At 35.9% G+C, this 21,283-nt stretch overlaps 1 protein-coding gene across 10 annotated transcripts in view; it reads left to right on the top strand.

The window, feature by feature from the left end:
- Tanc2 (tetratricopeptide repeat, ankyrin repeat and coiled-coil containing 2) overlaps nt 1–21,283 on the top strand; it is a 299,825-nt gene that overhangs the window by 98,839 nt on the left and 179,703 nt on the right. For 6 of the 10 annotated variants that reach the window (XM_075990388.1, XM_075990389.1, XM_075990387.1 and 3 more), the window contains one exon: nt 9,724–9,906. In XM_075990388.1, coding sequence (XP_075846503.1) covers nt 9,724–9,906 — 183 coding nt within the window. The remainder of the gene's footprint in view (nt 1–9,723; nt 9,907–21,283) is intronic. The other 4 variants (XM_075990393.1, XM_075990392.1, XM_075990391.1 and 1 more) reach the window with 1 other exon arrangement.

Here is a 21,283-nt window from a genome sequence, read left to right as displayed (position 1 = left end):
GACAAGACACCATGACCAGAGCAACTCTTATAAAGGAAAACATATAATTGGGTGACTTAGAGTTCAGAGGTTCAGTCCATTATCAGCATGGTGGAACATGGCAGTGTGTAGGCAGACATGGTGCTGGAGAGGTAGTTGAGATTCCTACATCTTGCACAGGCAGCAGGAAGTGGTCTGAGACACTGGGCAGTATCTTGAGCATATATGAGACCTACTTCTGCAGTGACACACTTCCTCCCAGAAGACCATACTTACTCCACAAAGCCACATCTCCTAATAGTGCCACTCCCTTTGGTGGTCTTTTTTTTTTCTTTCAAACCATCACAGTGACACAGAGAGGTTCTTTTTTGGTCATGTCTGTTTGGGTCTTTAAATGTCTTCAGTTCTTGAAGTTTTGCATTGATGTTCATTCTATTAGTAACAGTATTAGGTATTGTATTACTTTTGTAGAACTGTGACCCGTTTTCAGACAGAAACATTTTAAGCCATTGAGAATTTATTTTGGCTCATATTTTAGAGAAATGAGTCACTGAATAGTTGGCTCCATTTTTCTGGTTGTATTTTAGAAGAGAACATTGTGGCAGTGGTAGGCTGTAGCAAAGGAGAATTAATCAACTCATGACATACAGGAGAAAGGAGAGAGGCGGGGGAGAGAGGGGGAGAGGGAGGGAGGAGGAAGGGAAAGGGACCTGGTTACCTACCTACTTCATATGCTCTCTAGCTCTTGAAATTTCCAGAATATCCATCAAATAGAGAGCTACCAGGACTTTAACACGAGCTGGTGGTAAACGTTTCATATCTAAGCTATAATGCATGCTTGTATGAAAACTTAAGGATTTAAAAGTTACCACCAAAGGTAAAAAAAAAAGTGTTAACAAATAATAACAGTACAAACTAAGGGATAGGGAAAGGAAAAGGGAGAGAAAAGGCAAAACAGGAAAAAGAATATGGGATAGAAGAATGAGAGATAATAATGATAGGAAACAAAATATTAGCACAAGTAGTGAACAAAACAAAAACTCCAAATAAAGCCCAAACAAATAAAATAGATGAATATTAAGTGGATAATGGAGACACTTTGCTGCCCTCTCCCCAGGAAGGTAAACTATAGGATAGTGACTTGCTTTTTTCTGAATAGGTTAACCAGAAACAACAATTTGAAGACAGACCCTCACCACACATTTCCAGTTGGAGCTTGCTGGTTGGTAAGACCTCTGATAGGTTGTCAGTTGTTCTGCATATCCAAGCCCAGCAACACAACTGGTCTACCTGATTGAATACCTACCTGGATGTGGAAAATAGCTGAATAATAAGTTGCATTTAAATCAAATGAGAGTGCAGAAAAGAGTCAAACCAGGCAGTCTGTTCTTCCTGTCACCACCCCATCTTCCTTGCTTAGGACAAAAGTAGGGCACCAAGTGATCCTATGTGCTCTGACATTGCCTGTCCCAGCTTCCATGTGTATTCGCACCCTCCTTGGTCTCACTCTTCTTTGTAGAGCTCCCTAATATTTCCCTAATAGAAACCCTCTGTTTCTCCGTGTAGCATGCCATATTTTCTCTTGGCCCTTCAGTGACTAGGCCCACCATTAATGACACATTTTTGGGGTGCTGAACATGAGATGTGGTGACTAGCCAACTTCTGTAGAGCTCAGCATGTACCAGAGGATCTATAGTCAAACTGCAGATTCCTAAGAATAAGGAAGTTTGTTTTCTGCTGTGTTTTGAGATTACTGGTTATTTAATGGAAGCTATTATGTACGAAATCCTGTTAGTATTCACCAATATTTTAATTGAAACATGCATTTTTAGATTTTTTATAGCATCAATGAGTTCAAACATAATTTTATAGGACAAAGAAGATAAAAAGAAAATTTTTCTAAGCAGAGAAATGAACTAGGACAGGCAAACTGGACTAATTGCACTATGATTCCTTAAGGAGGATTATCAGATCCTAAAATTATCAGCTTATTTTTAACAGTGGAACATTGTAAGTGAAAACTGGTACTTCAGTAAATGAAATGCAGAATTTTGAATATATTCCTTCGTAAAAAAAAATCTGTTGCTGATTTTGATCACCAAAAGACTCTTTAATTTGTAAATTACTATGATGGAATACCTCTTTGTTTACTAATCTGTAAAATAATGTAATTATAAATCAATTGTAGATAAATCAATTTCAGATATGTTCATGAAATCCTAATTATTAGAACCTAATGTTAGAAAACCAGACTTGAATAAATAGGTCTAGGAGACACAATATCCATCTGCTCAGGCGGGGGGAGGGAAAATAGAACACACTAAACATTGATCAGAGACTAAGAATAAAGCTTCAGTATCCTAGTAAAATTTCTAAAATCCAAGGAGAAAGAATAGATCCTATATTTTTGCTCCTGAAGATTAATGGCACATTAATAATGGTCAGGACTAAGGAGGGTGGACAGAATATCGCATTTTGAAATATATTTTGGATTGGTAATCTGCAAAACTGTTAGCCATGTGTTGTAAAGAGTTGGTAAGGGAAGAAATTAGAAATGATTTTCATGCTTCTGGACTGAAAAAATAATGTGGTTAAAGGTAAATACCTGTGTCATTCTTCTTCTCACTACAATTCTATGACATGAAAATCACCACTTCCAAGTGTATGTACTGTTCAGTGGCTCTCCGCATATGCACTGTGCTACACAAACATCACTGCCCTTTATCTGTCACCGCAAAAGAAAGCTTTAGGCCTGTTTAGCAGCAGTCCCCTCCCTCTTCCTGGGATGCTCTGGAAACTGCTGTCTACTTGTTGTCCTTGATTCATCTCTCCAGAGCATCTCATATAAGCAGGATCATATAGTATGTGGCTTTTTGTGACTTCTCTTGCACTGAACATTATGCTTTCAAGGTTTTTTCAACTGCATAGTATTTGTTAGGCCATCATCTCTTTGATAGCCAAATAATACTTCATTTATGTAAAATACTATATCACATTTTGCTTATCTGTTTATTAGTTTATGACGCATTTGTGTTGCTTCTGCTTTTGGATATTATGAATAATGCTTCTGCAAACATTCATGTCTAAGTTTGGGTAATAAACATGTTTTCAGTGTGTTTGGTTATGTACATGAAAGAAAGAATTGAGTTACATGGTGATTCTGTGTTTAACTTTTAGATGAGTCTCCTGTTTTACAAAGCAACTACACCATTTTTCACTCCTACCATTAGTATGGTGGTCCAATTTCTCTATATGTCTACCAATTATTTTTGATTATTTAGATTGATAATCTGCAAAACATAGTCACATGGAGCAAAAGGTTGGTAAGAGAAGAAATTTGTAGTGATTTCTATACTTCTGGGTTGAAAAATATGTGGTTAGAGGTAAATACCTGTGTCATTCTTCCTTGGACTGCAGTTCACATATTGTAACACAAACATACAATTCACATATTGTAACAATATGCAGTTCACATTCTATAACACATACATGCAGTTCCTATCCTATAACACACGTACAATTCACATAATTTAACACATGCATACAATTCATATACCCTAACACACACACATACAAGTCATACACCATGAACACACATACCCATGTCAAGATGAACTTGCAGGAATGAGTGTTCTCTTTCCACAATATAGGTTCTGGAAATTGGTCTCAGGTCCTTGAGGTTTGCAGCAAGCATTCTCACTTACTGAGCCATCACACTGGCCCATTTTTAAAGCATCTATCTATCTATCTATCTATCTATCTATCTATCTATCTATCTATCTATCTATCTATTGTTTTTAAAGGTGAATCTAATTGACTATAAAGAAGGTTCTCACTTGACTTTGATTGACTTTTATAGAAAGCTTCAGTATCTTTTCACATGCAGAGGGACCATTTATAAGTCCTTTGTAAAAGTTGTTTGCTCAGTTTTTAATTGGTGTGTGTGTGTTGTTGAATTGTAAGAGTTCTTTGTATATCCTAGACCTTAGACTCATCAAAAATATTTGCAAATATTTTCCCATTCTGAGAACTGTATTTTCATCCTTTTAAGAGCATTCTTTGATAACCAAAATGGTTTTTTGTTGATCATACTTTTGGTACCATTTATCCAAACACACATTTCCATTATTGTAAATTTATTCTTTATTAAAAATATTTTGAGCCGGGCATGGTGGCACACATATTTAATCCCAGTACTCGGGAGGCAGTGGAAGGTGAATCTCTGTGAGTTTGAGGTGTACAGAGTGAGTGCCAGGACAGCCAAGGCTACACAGAAAAACCTCTCTATCTGAAAAAAAACAAAAATAAATAAATAGACTAGAATAATTATTAAAAAATATTTTGTGTGTGTATATGTGTAAGCACATACATACATGCCCACAGTATGTATTTGGTGGTCAGAGGATAGCTTGCAGGAGTTGGTTCTGTTCTTCCTGTGTGGTTCCTGAGGATTGAGCACAGGTGGTCAGGCTTAGTGGGCAAGTGCCTGTACGTACTTGTCACAGTGTCTCATCAGTCTTCACTTCTGTTCTTTTGACTCTCTTGTCATCATTCTAATTTTTCCCAACACATCTTTCAGCTTTCTAGTTCTCTCTTTTATGTAAATTGGCTTTCAAATTCATCTAAATTTAAATTTCATCTTTTAACACAAATTCTAAACTTTTAGTTTCTTAACATATTAAACGTACTCCTTTAAATGCTGTAATATTTTGGTCAACACATTGTATCTTTTGTCAGGTTTTTTGGTTCATTTGGCTTTCTCCCTCTTGTTCTCCCCCCGCCCCTTTTACATTTATTTGTTTATTCAGTTCTAAATATCAAACCTAGGGCCTTGAGCATGTGAAACAAGCACTCTGCCCATGAGTTATATTCCCAGCTTACATGATTTTTCCAATTCATCCTGTTCAATGTATATGTGTTACTGTTAATTGATGGCCAGATATTATATATGCAAACTTGCATAAATAATTTGAGACTTATCATGATATCTTCTCTAAGATGTGTTTGTTTTTGCAGTCCTGGCAGTGCACTATTATCTTTAATTTTATGGGAGATATCCTTGTAAGAGCCAGACTCTCTTTTTCTTTTTCCCTTTCTCTATTTCCTTTCTTCCTTACATGTTTCCTTCCCTCCTTCTATCCACTGCTCCCTTTCTCCCTCCCAGAAAATATACAAATGAATGTGTGTGTGTGTGTGTGTGTGTGTGTGTGTGTGTAAAATGAGTCTTTCTCTGTGTCACCAGCCAACTTGCAAATAATGACATGGAGACTTCTTATTAATTATGAAAGTTTGGCGTATGGCTTAGATGAAAAGTCTTAGGTTATTAAAATACCTTAAATGCCTTATTCTATAGGTCTCTGTAGTATTTGAAGACCACCTGTTTATCTAAAATATATCTCTGTTTAACCTTGAAAGCATAACATGACTACCAGTTTGATTATTATTGATAACAAGCTACTAACCTGTTTTTTTGTAATTATACATTATGTTTTAAAATGAGCTGCATAGATATTATACCAAAAGAATAATGGAAACATATATACAACATAACAAAAATACCCTTAAATTTGTATCAGTATACAAAATATTTTAAACAATAGTAGAAACATAGATTATTTTCTAACAAAAATAACCTTAAATATTATCAATATACAAAAATCCATACCAATGTAAAATATTTGAGATTAATAGTTGCCTTTTTAGTTTAAAGTAGATTCAAGAATCTACCCTTTTGTTCTATCATTCCTATTCCTCCCCCCTTTTCTTTTCAGAAAGAGATCCTTGAATCTAACTTCCCTTGCTTAGTTTCTTCCCTTACCATGACAAATAACAACTTGTAACCAACTCTCCTAAATGCTGACATCCATTGAATGATGAAGAACCGCCCACCCCACCTCTTGGGAATGTGGGCATGTATGCTTAAAATACTTCCTGCTATCTGGGGGCAATGGCATCTTTAAGGTATCCTGAGAAAATTGAGATAATGGTCGAGTCCTGGGAGAGCTAGCTGTATTATTTGTTGTCCTGTCTCTGTGTGATGGGAAAGTACAGGACTTATCCAAAGTCCTGGCTGGAGTAGTGTGAGGCTGGCCATCTCAGCTAGCAGCTTTAAAGTTGTTTTGTATGCATAATTTTGTGGAAACTGCAACAGAGACATTCTGAGAGGCTAGATCACCTGAGCTACTTATATTTATTGGTGTCTGGTCCTTTTTTTCTGAAAACACGTAAGGGTATATATGTTAATATATCTGTATTAACACAAGTATGGAATATGTGGTATACACAATTCAGCTAAAGATGTTTTTTTTCTGTTCTGCATATGCAGGTAAAAGGCATATGTCAACTTGACTGCTTAGCCAAACTGTAATATAAGTCTCTATCCATGTCATATGAAAGGATGGCATGTAATAAATCATGAGGACTCTGCAGCCAACAAGATTTTTCATGTCTTATCCAGTCTCAGTACTGTTCCCATGTTGAGGGATCAGCATATATGTCACCTGTCCTGTAGTCTTTCTTGGCTTTTCCCCTTTGGTCTGTAGCCAAGATCCTCAGGTCTCCCTCGATCAAATCTGATCTTCATTTATTTTGAAGAAATCCATAGCATTTCATTTCCTGTAAAAACAAAAGCACAACCTCTTCCCCAATGCAAATCATTTCTTGACTTCCATTCTGAAGCCAAGAGTTGACTGAAGTTTCTGTCCCACCCGGTCCTTCAGTTGTTCAGTCCTAAAGAAAACACACAGAGGGCTACATTAATTATAAATTGTAGCCTAGTAGCTCAGGCTTCTTATCAACTCTTATAACATATTAGCCCATAATTCTTGTCTGTGTTAGCCATGTGGCTTGGTACCTTTTTCGGCGAGGCAGTCACACTTTGCTTGCTCTGTGTCTGGCTTCCTCTGTATCTGGGTAACGACTGCAGACTGAAACTTTCCTCTTCTCATAATTCCTGCCTCTACTTCCTGCTTGGTCGCCCCACCTATACTTCCTGCCTGACTACTGGCCAATCCGCATTTTATTAAAAATAATACAATTGACAGGATAAAAGACCATTGTCCCACAAAAACCACAGTCAACAAATGGTGCCCAATATGGGGCAACTACATCCACATAAAGCCTGAGAGAGCTTGGGAAGTAATCCTAGACAGAAAAGAATTTAAGCATGGCTTATTGATAGTAGTATTTTCTCAGGTGGGCTCTGCTTGCTAAAGGAAAGTGCTCTCATTTAAGAGAGGCTTCCTGACTCAGCTTTAGCTGCAAAATTATACAACTCTTTTAAGAGGTCCTGCCATGAAACAGTTACATGATGTTGATAAAAAGCTGACTGCATACTTTTTGATGGTGGCAGGGACCTTGAAATGCCATAGAGTTGTGGCTTTTAAATGTGGTTCTGGCCAGTACCTCTGCCGTGAGGCTAGTCTTTCAGAAAGCTAAGCAATGGGGTCGATCTACCCATCAAAGCCAGGGCTTTAATCCTAGCCATATTGCTTAGCAAATTAAAGACTCATGTGGTCAAAAAGAGAGATATAGTAAAGATAGTTTCAGACAAAAAAGCCTTTAAACAGTTTACAGTGTGTTTAGAAATATATGTAAAAAAAGAAAATAAAGTCCTCAAAATAGAATAAGAAAGGAAGAGAGTAATTGGGTGTGGTGGCACATGCCTTTAATCACAACACCTGGGAAGCAGAGGCAGACTGATCTCTGTAAATTCAAGGTATGGTGGCACACACCTTTAATCCCAACACTTGGGAGGCAGAGGCACACAGATCTCTGTGAGTTCAAGAACAGCCTGGTCTACAGAGTGAATTCCAGAACAGCCAAAGATACACAGAGAAACCCTGTTTCAAAAAGCCAAAAATTAAAAATAAAAATAAAAAATAGGTTAAAATAAAGCCATGTAAAGATAAAAATACACAGAGAGTCTGGATACTGTGTGTTATTGTGTTGTCTTTAAATTGTTTGATGAGTAAGGAAGGTGCAAAAGCTGCTAAAAGACATTTGATTATAAATATTGCTGGATTAATCCAGTATATGTATTTTAAAAATGCTTTGACTTTAAAACTTAAGTCAAAAGATATGTTATTTGGAGAAGAGGTTTTGCTTTTGTTTCCACAGGAAATGAGGGACTGTGCATTCATTCTGCATTAAGAAAAATCAGGCTTGACCAAGGAAACCCCCCCTGAGAAATCTCCAATAGAAGGAATGGCCCAGATGATCATGAGAAAAACTAAACAAATGATATTAGATTTAGAGTTCTTGTTTTAAAATAAAAAGGGAGGGAAGTGCTGTGGGACAATGGTCTTTTGTCAATTATATTATTTTTAATAAAATGCTGATTGGCCAGTAGTCAGGCAGGAAGTATAGGTGGGGCAACCAGGCAGGAAGTAGAGGCAGGAATTATGAGAAGAGGGAAGTTTCAGTCTGCAGTCATCATCCAGACACAGAGGAAGCCAGACACAGAGCAAACAAGGTGTGACTGCCTCACCAAAAAATGTACCAAGCCACATGGCTAACACAGACAAGAATTATGGGCTAATATAAGTTATAAGAGTTGATAAGAAGCCTGAGCTAACAGGCCAATCAGTTTATAATTAATGTAGCCCTCTGTGTGTTTTCTTTGGGACTGAACAATTGAAGGACCGGGTGGGACAGAAACTTCATTCGACAGCCAAGACATCCCTAAAGTATAAAGGCTGGTTTAATTCAGTTCCTTCCATAATCCATTGTCTCTCAGCAGCTGCCATTCTCTGTTAATTAGAATTCCAAAAATTCAAAATTAACAAAGCACCATATAAGATTCAAACTTCCTGTGTTTAATATTTCCCCTCCTTACATGGCTTACCTTTTTATAGTACTTAAAGGCTTTATTATTTTTAACTATTTGTTTGTTTTTAATGACTATCTATACTCTTTTTTTTAAATCTGTATCTGTTTAAAGGTTTTCTTGGTCCCTTGGTCTAGATTGCTTTATTGCATGCATGCCTGCAGCCTTTTTTGACTGCATGGGCCAAGCCTTTAAACCTTCTGCACTACTCTGTACATGGCGCTGGCTGGATCAAGCCTGCAGGCAACGGCCAAGAGCCATCTCTCTGAGAAAATGTGAGACTAGGAAGTCCTGTCTGGCTCCGTTTTTGCATGTTCGGTACTTTAAAAAAATAAAAAGCTTTCTCGGGTCCTATGTGGAAATATGTGCCCCCACAGTAGACACCATATGTATCAAAAGTCTTTGTCCCACAAGCTAGCTCCCAAATAATGACATGAAGACATCTTATTCATCATGAAAGTTCAGCCTATAGCTGAACTTTGTTTCTAAGTAGTTCTTATAACTTAAATGAACCCATTTCTATTAATCTACATCCTGCCACATGGTTAGTAATTTTTACCTCTCCTCCTGCACATTCTGCTTCCTCTTGAGTCCTTTCTTCCTCCCAGACTCCTCTCTGTCCCAGGAAGTCCTGCTTAACCTCTTTCTGCCTAGCTTTTGGTCATTCAACTCTTTATTAAACGAATCAGAAAACCTGTTGGCCAAGACACATCGTGATGGTGTAAACAAATATTCTGCAGTGTGTGTGTGTGTGTGTGTGTGTGTGTGTGTGTGTGTGTGAGAGAGAGAGAGAGAGAGAGAGAGAGAGAGAGAGAGAGAGAGATAATATTCTGAGTCATCCTAGAAGATTACATTTTGTAAAGAATTAAAAATCCTTTTCTTATCAGCTTTTTGATACCATTCTTTTCTTTCAACAGGTGGCATCTCCACAGAAAGCGACTGTGCTTTTGAGCCAGACTATGCTGTTCCACCACTTGCAGTGAGTGAAGGTATGCAGCACATTCGGATTATGGAGGGCATGTCTCGCTCTCTTCCATCCTCCCCCTTACTCACACATCAGTCTATCAGTGTTCGGCTCCAACCTGTGAAGAAGTTAACTGGTAAGGAATTTACCTGAATTTAGTATGTTTGACAGGAAACCTGAGAGTATGACCCGTTAGGTCACATCAGATGTGTGTATGTTCATCTTCAGATTTCCTCCCCTTTGGTCTTCCTAGTGCCACGAGACTCTTAGAAAGTGGAGCTCCTACTGATTTTAATTTAGAGAATTAGAACAGTACTCAGTTTGACAGACTGTTGTATTCATTTCTAAGTGACCCATCTGCTGTGGGCATATTTTTCTAGGTTTTCAGGAAGTTCTTAGTTTTGCCAGAATACACTGTTGTTCTGACTTTGTTTATCAGCTTGTTCCTGTCACATTAACAGATGGAGACATCGTAATTTTAGTTTTATTAGAGCTTGACAATTCAGCAAATGTTTAGGTATTAACCATGTTTTTGTTTGAAATCATTATTTGAAGATTTCATTGCTATGGTTGAAATGTGATGTAGATTTTTTTTTCTCTATAGACCATTACAACTTCTTGGGATATTTATTGTGATTTGTAGATTGCAATAGCACTGACATTAAATACAATCTCATGATTTGAATTGTTCATGCAGTTTATGTTAGGTTTGGAACTAGATCCTTATTAAATGGACTTTTATCCTCAATATTTTCAAGAAAGAAATTGTAAGATATAACTGAAGAATATTTCCACGTGAAAATATGTAAGCCTGGGTCATGTTGTTGGATTCTTCTGACATTATCAATATAGTCTTAAAACAAAAACATGTTAGTATATTTTAATTACACAAAATTATGAATTTCATTGTGCCATTTTAGGCAGGATACTCTTGGTAGTTGTCAGTTGACTGCTATTGATGGATTCTGAGTGCATAAAGGCATGAAATGTAAGGGCATGTAAATTGTTTCCTTTGTGACTGCTTTTGAGCTATATAGTAGGGAGATTTAGTTGTCGCGAGAGATCAAGAAAAATAGTAAGAGGAAGAGGATAAATGATACTTTTTGACTCTTCTAAATAGAATGGAGCATTTAATGTTTATAATTTTTACCAAAATTTTATTATTATTTTATTACTCTGTTTTCATAAAATGTAAGTTTGACCTTTTTACATTGCTTATTGTATTTTACGCATTTTGAAGTAACTTGAGTGAGTCAAAGTATTGACACAGATTATTAGATTTTAAAAAAAAAAGGTAAAATAGGGCTTGGTAGTGGTGGTGCACACCTTTATTTCCAGCACTTGGGAGGCAGAGGCAGGTGGATTTCTGTGAGTTTGAGGCCAACCTGATCTACAGAGCAATTTCTAGGACTATCAAGGCTACACACAGAGAAACTCTATCTCAAACAAATAAACAAACAAATAAAAAATCAAAACAAACAAAAAATTGGCTAAATAACTTAAAACAGAGTTAACATAGCATGACAAGAATAAACTTTGATTGCTCAGAAATCCTCCCTTTTTGCAGTAAAAGGTGTCATTACTAAAAACCAAAAAATGCAAAACCTGATAGTTCTTGTATTTTGTGTTTCATTTTTTTTTACACCCCTTGGAAAAAAACACAAAAACTTTGGGTATGATAAATAAGCTGGATTGCCTGGGGTCTGCAGTACCTACCTGTTTTGCTTATGTCAATTTCAGTGCTAATCTAAGTAAGATATCTTTGTTAATAGATAAATAAATGTAATAACATGATCAGTAACTTACTATCCCAGAGGTTCTATATGGCGCAGAAAGTTAAGGTATAGTTGACTAATAACGTGTATGAACTGCTGAGTGTTAATTTCATAGTGTTTAAAGCATGTAAAATGTCTCATAAAGTTTTACTTAACTGAAGGATGTCAAAACCTAAGAATTAAAGATTGAGAGTGAATTTTAAAGCTTCTGAATGAAGGGACTATGTTTCCTCAAAGAAGATTCTGTAAAAAATGTTTCCTTGGCTTTTATTCTTCTAAGTAAGGCAAATGATAAATTTTTCTATTCAACAAGGAATAAGTGAAATTATTTCAAAATAAAAAACCTTGGTTATTAAATTGCTATCAGTTACCCTTTTCCTAATTATGTTTGTTATAAATAAAAAGAAAGTTAAAAGAAGTTAAAATTACAGACAATAAAGAAATACCCTCCAGAGGTACATACCAAAGGGTACAAATTTAATGAATCCATTGGGGCTAAAATTAACTAATTTATCTATTTCTATGCATTTAAACTTCTAAGTATTATTTATGTGCATATTACCTACCAAACATAATAAATAGTTAGCCTGTTTTATTTCTTTTATTGTTTTCTACATTTGCTTTCCTGTTTTTGGGATATACACATAAAATAATCTTTTAAGAATTATTTTTAATTTAGATATTTATTTAGAACTAAATGCTAGGTACTACTCTAGATAAATCATAGAAGTGTAAAAGATAAGATCTTGCTTCAGGGTTTTTATATTTCAGTTCTGTGAGAGACTGATAAGAAATATATAACCACTGGGAATGGTTTTACAAACCTTTAATCCCAGCACTTGGGAAGTAGAGGCAGGCAGATCTTTGTGCATTTGAGGCCAGCCTGGTTTGCATAGTTCCAGGACAACCAAGGCTACATAGACCCTTTTAAGGAGGGGAGGGGCGATAAAACCAATAAGTAAGATAATTTAAATAATAACAAGTACTATGAAGATATGAGTAGGGAATGGGATGCAGAAAAATTGGGGTAGAAATGGAGTTAGGTGGAATAATGCAAGAGGAAGAAAAAAAGGAGCAGGATTTAGGGGAAGAGCTATGGGAAGATCTGGAGTGTAAGCCTTGTAGGCAAAGCAAACAATACAAGAAATCCTGAGACAGAAATGAGCTTGGCATATTCAGAAACTATAAAGAGCTCAAATGTGGTTTAACAGAGTGTCAGAGGATAGATTAATAGAAAATGAATTCAAGAGTATGGGAGGAGTCCGATGTTTTAGCTGTGGTCAGGAGCCTACTGTGATTGTAAGAGTACTTTCGTAGTCAATGTAAGATATTACAGAGGAGTAACCTTTTCATGTCATTGTTTTTGGGTGGTTTTGCACAGATGTATGTGAAGACCTGTTTGCAGAAAGAATTACATTTTTCAGATATTTTTACTTTTTTGTAAAGAGTGAGAATAACAAACGGTTACTTTAAAAGATACAAATAGCTTAGAGCGTGAAAATAATTTTTAAATGTATAGATGCAGTGCTCTGTTCTGTACGAGCATAAGTTGATAATTTTTAAATGTATAGATGCAGTGCTCTATTCTGTACGAGCATAAGTTGATAATTTTTAAATGTATAGATGCAGTGCTCTATTCTGTACAAGCATAAGTTGATACAGCAAAAGCAGTTCAGACACAGGCTAAATGGTAAGACTGCTTAAGTTTGTATTCCAAGTCTGATTTAGTCATTCCATATTTGAATTCTTCTATAAAATAGATATACGGTTGTGTCTTGTGGTGATACACTGATTATCATTAACTAAAACCATGTTTGGTAAATCTTAGATACTCGGTGTTAGCAGTCAGTATTGAAACAAGATTGTTTTGAGTTTGGTGAGAATTTTTTGAAAAATTGCCTTTAATATTAGATGCCAGTGGAACTTTAAACACTATATTTTTGAGGAACTGAGTGTAGTGAAGTATGCACATAATCCTAGCCCTAAGGAAGTTGAGGCAGGATCATGAGCTCGTGGCCAGTCTGGGCTATATAGTCAATTCCAGGCCAGAGTGGACTGCATTAAGAGATCCAGTCAATCAACAAAAAAATTGTATATGTTTTGAAATAATATTTTTATTGAACAGTGGAAAAGTATTAGAAATGTTTGCATGAATGTCTTCTATGTGGTATATGCTTCACTATATAGTTTTACATTTATCTCATTTGCAAACAAGTTAACTAAGTCATAGAGAGGTAAAAGAGGTAAATGCTTGCTAAGTTGAAAATTTGTCAAAAATAATGCAGCGAGGAAATAGTCTTTTACCAGTAAGAAAACTGAGCACTAGATAAGTTGAATACTTGCCCTTTAGCTTTTGTATCTTATTTACATTTTTGTAAAAAAACAAGAAAGGTGAAGCCAGATGGTTGAAGCAGTAAATGAAAACTAAAAGACCTGAGTCTGAATAGGAGTCACTGTTGAGTTGGTTGATTATATATTGCCGTGTAATGGGAGAGCTGTGGAAGAGTGTGCAGAGACACTCTAATTTGTGCCAGATTCTTATTAACTGTGTCACAAAGACTTGGTATTTCTTAATCTATAGCTAGTAAAGAGTTAATTGATTCATTTCTATTTAGTTTATGTCATTTACCTATCCTAATGTGTATAAACATCAATACAAACAACTTTATTCTGAACTTTACAAATAAACTTGAAAGAGTTTGGAAATTTATGTTTATATACATGCATATATAGTGTTGTATACATATAAAAATGAAAAGCTAATTGTAAGTAATATGGATCCATGTATGTTATAAACTGATTATACATAAGTGTAAAAACATATATGGGAGAGAAATATAACTACTACTTAAAAGTGGGAAAGTGATAACATAAGTTTAATTCATGTCCTTTTTAATGTTTGTAATTTTTACCCTCTGGGAAATTGAAAACTCCATGAGGTGGTATAATAAATTTGCTGTGTAATCTTATTCAAATTCATTTAAACTCTCTGTACTTCATTTCCTTTGTTTGTAAAAATAAAGACAATAGCATATGTGCCTCAGAACAGTAAGAAATAGATATGAGAATATATAAACTTTATAAGTTGGTATCTAACCTAGAGTAGGTAGTAAAATGCTAGCCACAACTGTCAGTGTCTAAGACTTCAGACTTGAGTTTCTAACAACTGTATTAAATGGGCTTTCTGAACTTTTAGAAGGTGACCTTCATGTAACTTTGAAAGCCCTTCCACTTTCTTGATGTTTAATCTTCAGATACTACCATCAAGTAGATTAGGCAGTGCATTATGAATGGTAAGGCATAATAAATGATCTGATTATGCTAAGCTTGGACATTTGAAATACTGGCTCTAGACAAAATATTGTTTTTGTCATGTATCAAATTGACACATTTACTTACTTTAGAAATATTCCATAAGAATCACCTTAAAGCTCTTTTGACATTAAAAAAAGGCCTATAAATTAAATTAGTCTACATGATCTGACGTATTCGTCCACAGTTTTTCCTTACACCTTAAAGCTCTTTTGACATTAAAAAAAGGCCTATAAATTAAATTAGTCTACATGATCTGACGTATTCGTCCACAGTTTTTCCTTACCTTGCAGTTTTAGGGAACAATGAAATTTAAGATGTATGAGTGTGAATTTTATTAGGATTGATATGAACATTAAATATGATTTATTAGACATACCTCCTAGCAATACTAAATATTGATCAAATGTTAGCTTTTGCATAAAATGAAGGATAAATATGGACATGCAGCTTAGTTTCATAGGCATTCTAAGAAAATTATTAAAGACCTGATTTGAAAATATAAAAGGTCTATAATGTGTTAGTCTATACAATCTGACTTACTAGACTTAACATACTATATCATATGAGTACGTATTTTGAATTTTAGAAACAACATTGGCATTCTAGGTGCCCTATACATTCTTTTTGTGGGGTAGAGGACAGAGACTTATATAATCCAAGCTAAGCTCAAACTCATTATGTAGCTGAGGCTGGCTTTAAACTCCTAATCCTCCTGATTTTACCTCTGTTTTTTAAAGGTATGAGCCCCACTGAGTCCAGCATAGTCTATTTAGAAATGTAATGGGCACGAATGGCAGTCTAAACATCATCCCTAATAACTGTTGAACTTCCCATTTTTATTTTTTGTAATATTAAATAAATATATAAAGACTTTTCAACATCTTTGTAATATGAAGACCCACCTGCTCTAAATCCCAAGGTTAATTCAGTGATAGGAACAGCAAATGGGAAGTATTTCTGGCCCTACAGAGATTATTTACTTAGTCCTTCACTACTAAAAGTAGAATTTTGGGAATTATTACTTCCTTCGATATAAATAATTTCAGTATTCATGAGTCAGCATTATCGAAGCAAACCAGAACCAAATGAGTAAGAAGAATGGTCATTATAGACAAACAGCTTGGATGTTCATTAGCTGATAAGTGGAAGAGAGTGTGTTATAGCCATATTGTTTAACAATAACAATAAACATGGATGAGCCTTGTAAATTCATTCTAAATAAAATAATCCAGTTGCAAAATGTCACATAATTATTTGTGAAATTCTAGTTTATGAAGCGTCATGAGTAGATAGATACTGAACATAACAATTAGTGATTTCCTAGTACAACAGAGACGAGTATGTCAAGTTAGTCCTAAGAGTGTGAGTTACTTTCTGTTAATGAAAATGTCCCAAGCATAGATTACGGTGTTAGTTCCACAAGTCTGTGAATATACAAAACCTGTTTTAAATGGGGGAAGGATAAATTGTATGGTATGTGAATTATAATTCTGTAAAGATGTTTAAAAAAACACTGGGTGTGGCAAATATTGTTAACAATAAGAAAGAAAATTGATGAATTTATATTTGAGGGAGATTTCAAGCCTCAGAATAACTCAATGAATAAAGAATATGGGAGATTTGAATAATAGTTAAATCATTCAGTTAATTATAGAACTTTATATGAAAAAATTGATTTATACACTAAACTGTTTCTAAGAATCAGTGATTTACTCAGTTTTAACAAAATCTGTGTAGTGTATATTTTCAGAGAAAGTAAACATAAAATTGGAATCTAACAACCATAAATAAGGAATAATTCTTTTCCTGCTTACTGAGTTTTAAAATAAGTTTTGAGTTAAAAATAGAAACAAAAGTTTTTAAAAATACAGGAGTTTAGTGTAAATATTAGAAGTTAGGAAATGTTCCCATTTGGGCACATTAGAAGTCATTACCTTGAATGCTTTATTAGTAAAAAGAAAGTCATTAAAGTAAATTAGTTAAGTACTTAACATAAGGACATAAAATATGGAGGATTAAATAGAAAAAAGTTGTCAACAAAATAAAAGCTGAAGTGACTAAAATTAATCAAAAATGTTACTGGATTAAAACCACTCCTTTCTGGCAAAGACTAAGCAGGTACAATCTTTAAGAAGAATGGTAATAGTGAAAAATGAAAACGGGAAAGGAGGTAAATAAAAGGCAACATTGAAAGACAAGAAATGAATTAGTCACTACTACTAGTAATTTTGAGAATATAGTATACAGTTCTAGAACACACCATCAAAAGATGGAAGAAAACAACATAAAATTGACACAAGAAAAAATTAGCAACCAGCCTAATAACCACAGAACCAGATAATACCTGCAGTCATCAGAATCAACAGATGCTGCAGATAAACCTTTCACTAATTAAGCCTTTCTTAACCTTCAAATGCTAATTATAGAGGTAGTTACAGTAATTATATATAATGTTTATTGAGCTATTACTGTTTTGTGGACAGCACTCAGCATTTTACATATATGAGGAAATTCATTCTGCACAGTAGTCTATGTGGGTACCAGCGGCCTCTGTCTAAACACTTTCGTTTTTAGCAGAGTCTGTTTGTTCTTGAATAGTCGTCATCACTGCTCTGATTGCCGTGGATGAAATATGTTTCTTAGTTACTACAATCCATTAGCACGATTTCTATCTTTTAGAATAGTGTGGTATAAATTAGCATCTTTCTGCTTCTCCGCACCTTGTAGATTCAGGAAAGTACTCTAGCTTTAGCTATTTTGTTTAAAGCCTGCTTAATATTAAGAGGGCGGTAAATTTGTGTGCCTTTCCTCATCTTAGTTATACCCACATGGATGTGAAACCAGACCACCGATGATGTGTGCCTGTAATCCCAGCACTCGGAGGTGGCTGAGATAGGAGGGTTGTGATTTCAGCCCCACCCTTGGCTGCCTTAAAAGATCCTGTCCATTTTTTAAAATAAATTTTAGAAAAAAAGCACAATAGGAGGTCATTTTTATTTTAGAATTATATTTTATAATTATTTTTTAACCCTATATTAACTTAGAGTGAGCAATTTTTTCTTGTAGACTTTATATCCATATTTTAACATCCTTTGGACCTATAGCTCACTGAGTTTCTTGTATGATTTTATAAAACTACTGTTAGTATTTACATGTTCATTTCTTCATGTTCTTTTAGAACTCTCTAATGTAAATTGTGTTGGCCTAGATTTTGATATATTTTAAATTCTTTCCTTATAACTTGTACTTCAGTGACCTCTTCATGATGCTTATTCTATTCTTTTTAAGTATTATTTTCCTTAATAGAGAACATTAAGACAAAATAAAGCTTGTCTTTGTCTATTGTGCTGATAATGAAACAATAACAGAAATTTGTTTTCTCATAGCCCAAATGTTCAGGATCAAGGTACTGGCATGGTTAGTTGTCCGGGAAAAGTTACTCTCTGCTTCCCAGGCTAGGTTATCTAGTTGCTATGTTCTCTGGAAGGAAGGGGCCTCGTGTCTTCACATAGTAATGATGAGAGCAAAAAACAGGATGTTGCATGAAAACTGTTTTATGAAAATCCAATCCCACCTGTAAAAGAAGGAACCCTCATACCTGAGCCACCACTGCCTCTTAATACTATCACATTGGCTATTTGCTTGAAGGAGCACCTTAATCTTTAGCAATGGTCAGAGAAAGAGCTTCTAAAGATTAAGTTTATCTGGGGGAAAATAGCATTGCATTGGGAATATGCACGCTGTGGTAAACTGAGTTTGGTCCAAGTACTTAGGGAAGGAGAAGCTTTAAAGAGAAATGAAGAAAACTACACTGGTAATTTTATTTGTTTTTTTATTTTTTTGTTTTTTGGGGTTTGCGGATTTTTTATTTTATTTTTTAAATTTCCACTTCCTCCCCTCCTCCAACTTCCCTCCTGCTCCCCCCTCCACCTCCTCCACCTCCAATCCTGAGAGGGCACCCTGCCCTGTGGGAAGTCCAAGGTCCTCCCCCGCCCCCTCCATCCAGACTTAGAAAGGTATCCATCCAAATAGAATAGGATCTCAAAAAGCCAGTACATGCAGTGCCATTATCATTGGCTTCTCAGTCTGCCCCAATTGTCAGCCACATTCAGAGAGTCGGTCCAGTTTGATCACATGCGCCTTCAGCCCAGTCCAGCTGGATTTGGTGAGCTCCCATTAGAATAGGCACACTATCTCAGTGAGTGGACCAGCCCCTCGTGGTCTTGACTTCCTTGCTCATATTCTCCCTCCTTCTGCTCTTCAACTGGACCTTGGGAGCTCAGTCCAGTGTCCAGTGTGGGTCTCTGTCTCCATCTGTCACCGGACGAAGGTTCTATGGTGATATTAAAGGTAGTCATCAGTCTGACTATGGGACAAGGCCAGTTCAGGCACCCTCTCCTCTACTGCCCAGGGTCCTAGCTGGGGACATCCCCGTGGACACCTGGGAACCTCTCTAGAGCCAAGTCTCTTGCCAACCGCAAAATGGCTCCCTTAATTAAGATATCTTCTTCCCTACTCCCATATCCATCCTTCCTCCATTTCAACCATCCCACTCCCCCAAGTTCTCCCCAACCCTCCCCTTCTCCCTTCTCTTTCCCTCTCTCCACTTCCTCCCACCCCAGCCCCCACTGCCATGCTCCCAACTTTTGCCTGGCGATCTTGTCTGCTTCCAGTTTCCAGGAGGATCTATATGTTTTTCTTTGGGTTCACCTTATTACTTAGCTTCTCTAGGATCGCGAACTCTAGGCTCAATGTCCTTTCTTTATGGCTAGAACCCACTAATGAGCGAGTACATAGCTTATTCATATTTTTGGGTCTGGGTTATCTCATTCAGGATAGTGTTTTCTATTTCCATCCATTTGCATGCAAAATTCAAGATGTCATTGTTTTTTTACTGCTGAGTAGTACTCTAGTGTATAAATGTGCCACACTTTCTTTATCCATTCTTCCATTGAGTGGCATCTAGATTGTTTCCAGGATTTGGCTATTACAAATAATGATTCTATGAACATAGTTGAACAAATGCTTTTGTAGTATGATTGGGCATCTCTTGGGCATATTCCCAAGAGTGGTATTGCTGTATCCTGAGATAGGTTGACTCCCAATTTTCTGAGAAACCGCCACACTGATTTCCAAAGTGGTTGCACAAGTTTGCATTCCTACCAGCAATGGATGAGTGTTCCCCTTACTCCACATCCTCTCCAGCATAGGTTATCATTTGTGTTTTTGATTTTAGCCATTCTAACCGGTGTAAGATGGTATCTCAAAGTTGTTTTGATTTGCATTTCCCTGATAGCTAAGGAAGTTGAACACGTCCTTAAGTATCTTTTGACCATTTGAAATTCTTCTGTTGAGAATTCTCGGTTCAGTTCAGTACCCCATTTTTTAATTGGGTTATTAGAATTTTAATGTCTAGTTTTTTGAGTTCTTTATATATTTTGGAGATCAGACCTTTGTCTGATGTGGGGTTGGTGAAGATCTTCTCACATTCAGTAGGCTACCTTTTTGTCTTAATTACTGTGTCCTTTGCTTACAGAAGCATCTCAATTTCAGGAGGTCCCATTTATTCATTGTTGCTCTTACTGTCTGAGCTACTGGAGTTATATGTAGGAGGTGGTCTCCTGTGCAGGCTGCTTCCCACTTTCTCTTTGATCAGGTTCAGTGTGGTTAGATTTATATTGAGGTTTTTAATCCATTTGGACTTGAGTTTTGTGTATGGTGATAGATATGGGTCTATTTTCATTCTTCTGCAGGTTGACATCCAGTTATGCCAGCACCATTTGTTAAAGATGCTTTCTTTCTTCCATTGTATAATTTTAGCTTCTTTGTCAAAAACCAGGTGTTCTTAGGTGTGTGAATTAATATCCGGGTCTTCAATTCAATTCCATTGGTCAACGTCTCTTTTTTATGCCAATACCAAGCTGTTTTCATTACTGTAGCTCTGTAATAGAGTTTGATATCAGAGATGGTAATGCCTCCGGAAGTTCCTTTATTGTATAGGATTGTTTTGGCTATTCTTTTTTTTTTTTGTTTTTCCATATAAAGTTGATTATTGTTCTCTCAAGGTCTGTGAAGAATTTTGTAATTTTAAAACAATGAACTGTTATATTTTACTCTTCTAGCTTTTTGAGGGGTCCACCACATAGCTCCCAAATAAATCACATAGGCTTATTCTTTGTTATGAATGGCTGGCTTTAGCTTGGCTTGTTTCTTGCCAACTTTTCTTAACTTAAATTATCCCATTTATGTTTAGCCCAGGGGCTTTTATCTTTCTCTATTCCTGTATACCTTTTCTTTCCTTCTTACTCCATCTCTGGCTATGTAGCTGGTTGGCTGACCCCTGACATCCTCCTTCCCTTGTTCTCGCATTGTTCCTGCTTTGATTCTCTTATTTATTCTCTCTGCCTGCCAGCCCTGCCTATC

Source organism: Microtus pennsylvanicus, chromosome 11 (genome assembly GCF_037038515.1).
Source record: "Microtus pennsylvanicus isolate mMicPen1 chromosome 11, mMicPen1.hap1, whole genome shotgun sequence".
Taxonomy (NCBI): Eukaryota; Metazoa; Chordata; class Mammalia; order Rodentia; family Cricetidae; genus Microtus; species Microtus pennsylvanicus.
Note: the sequence above shows the minus strand (reverse complement) of the source record. Positions and strands in the feature narration are given on the sequence as shown.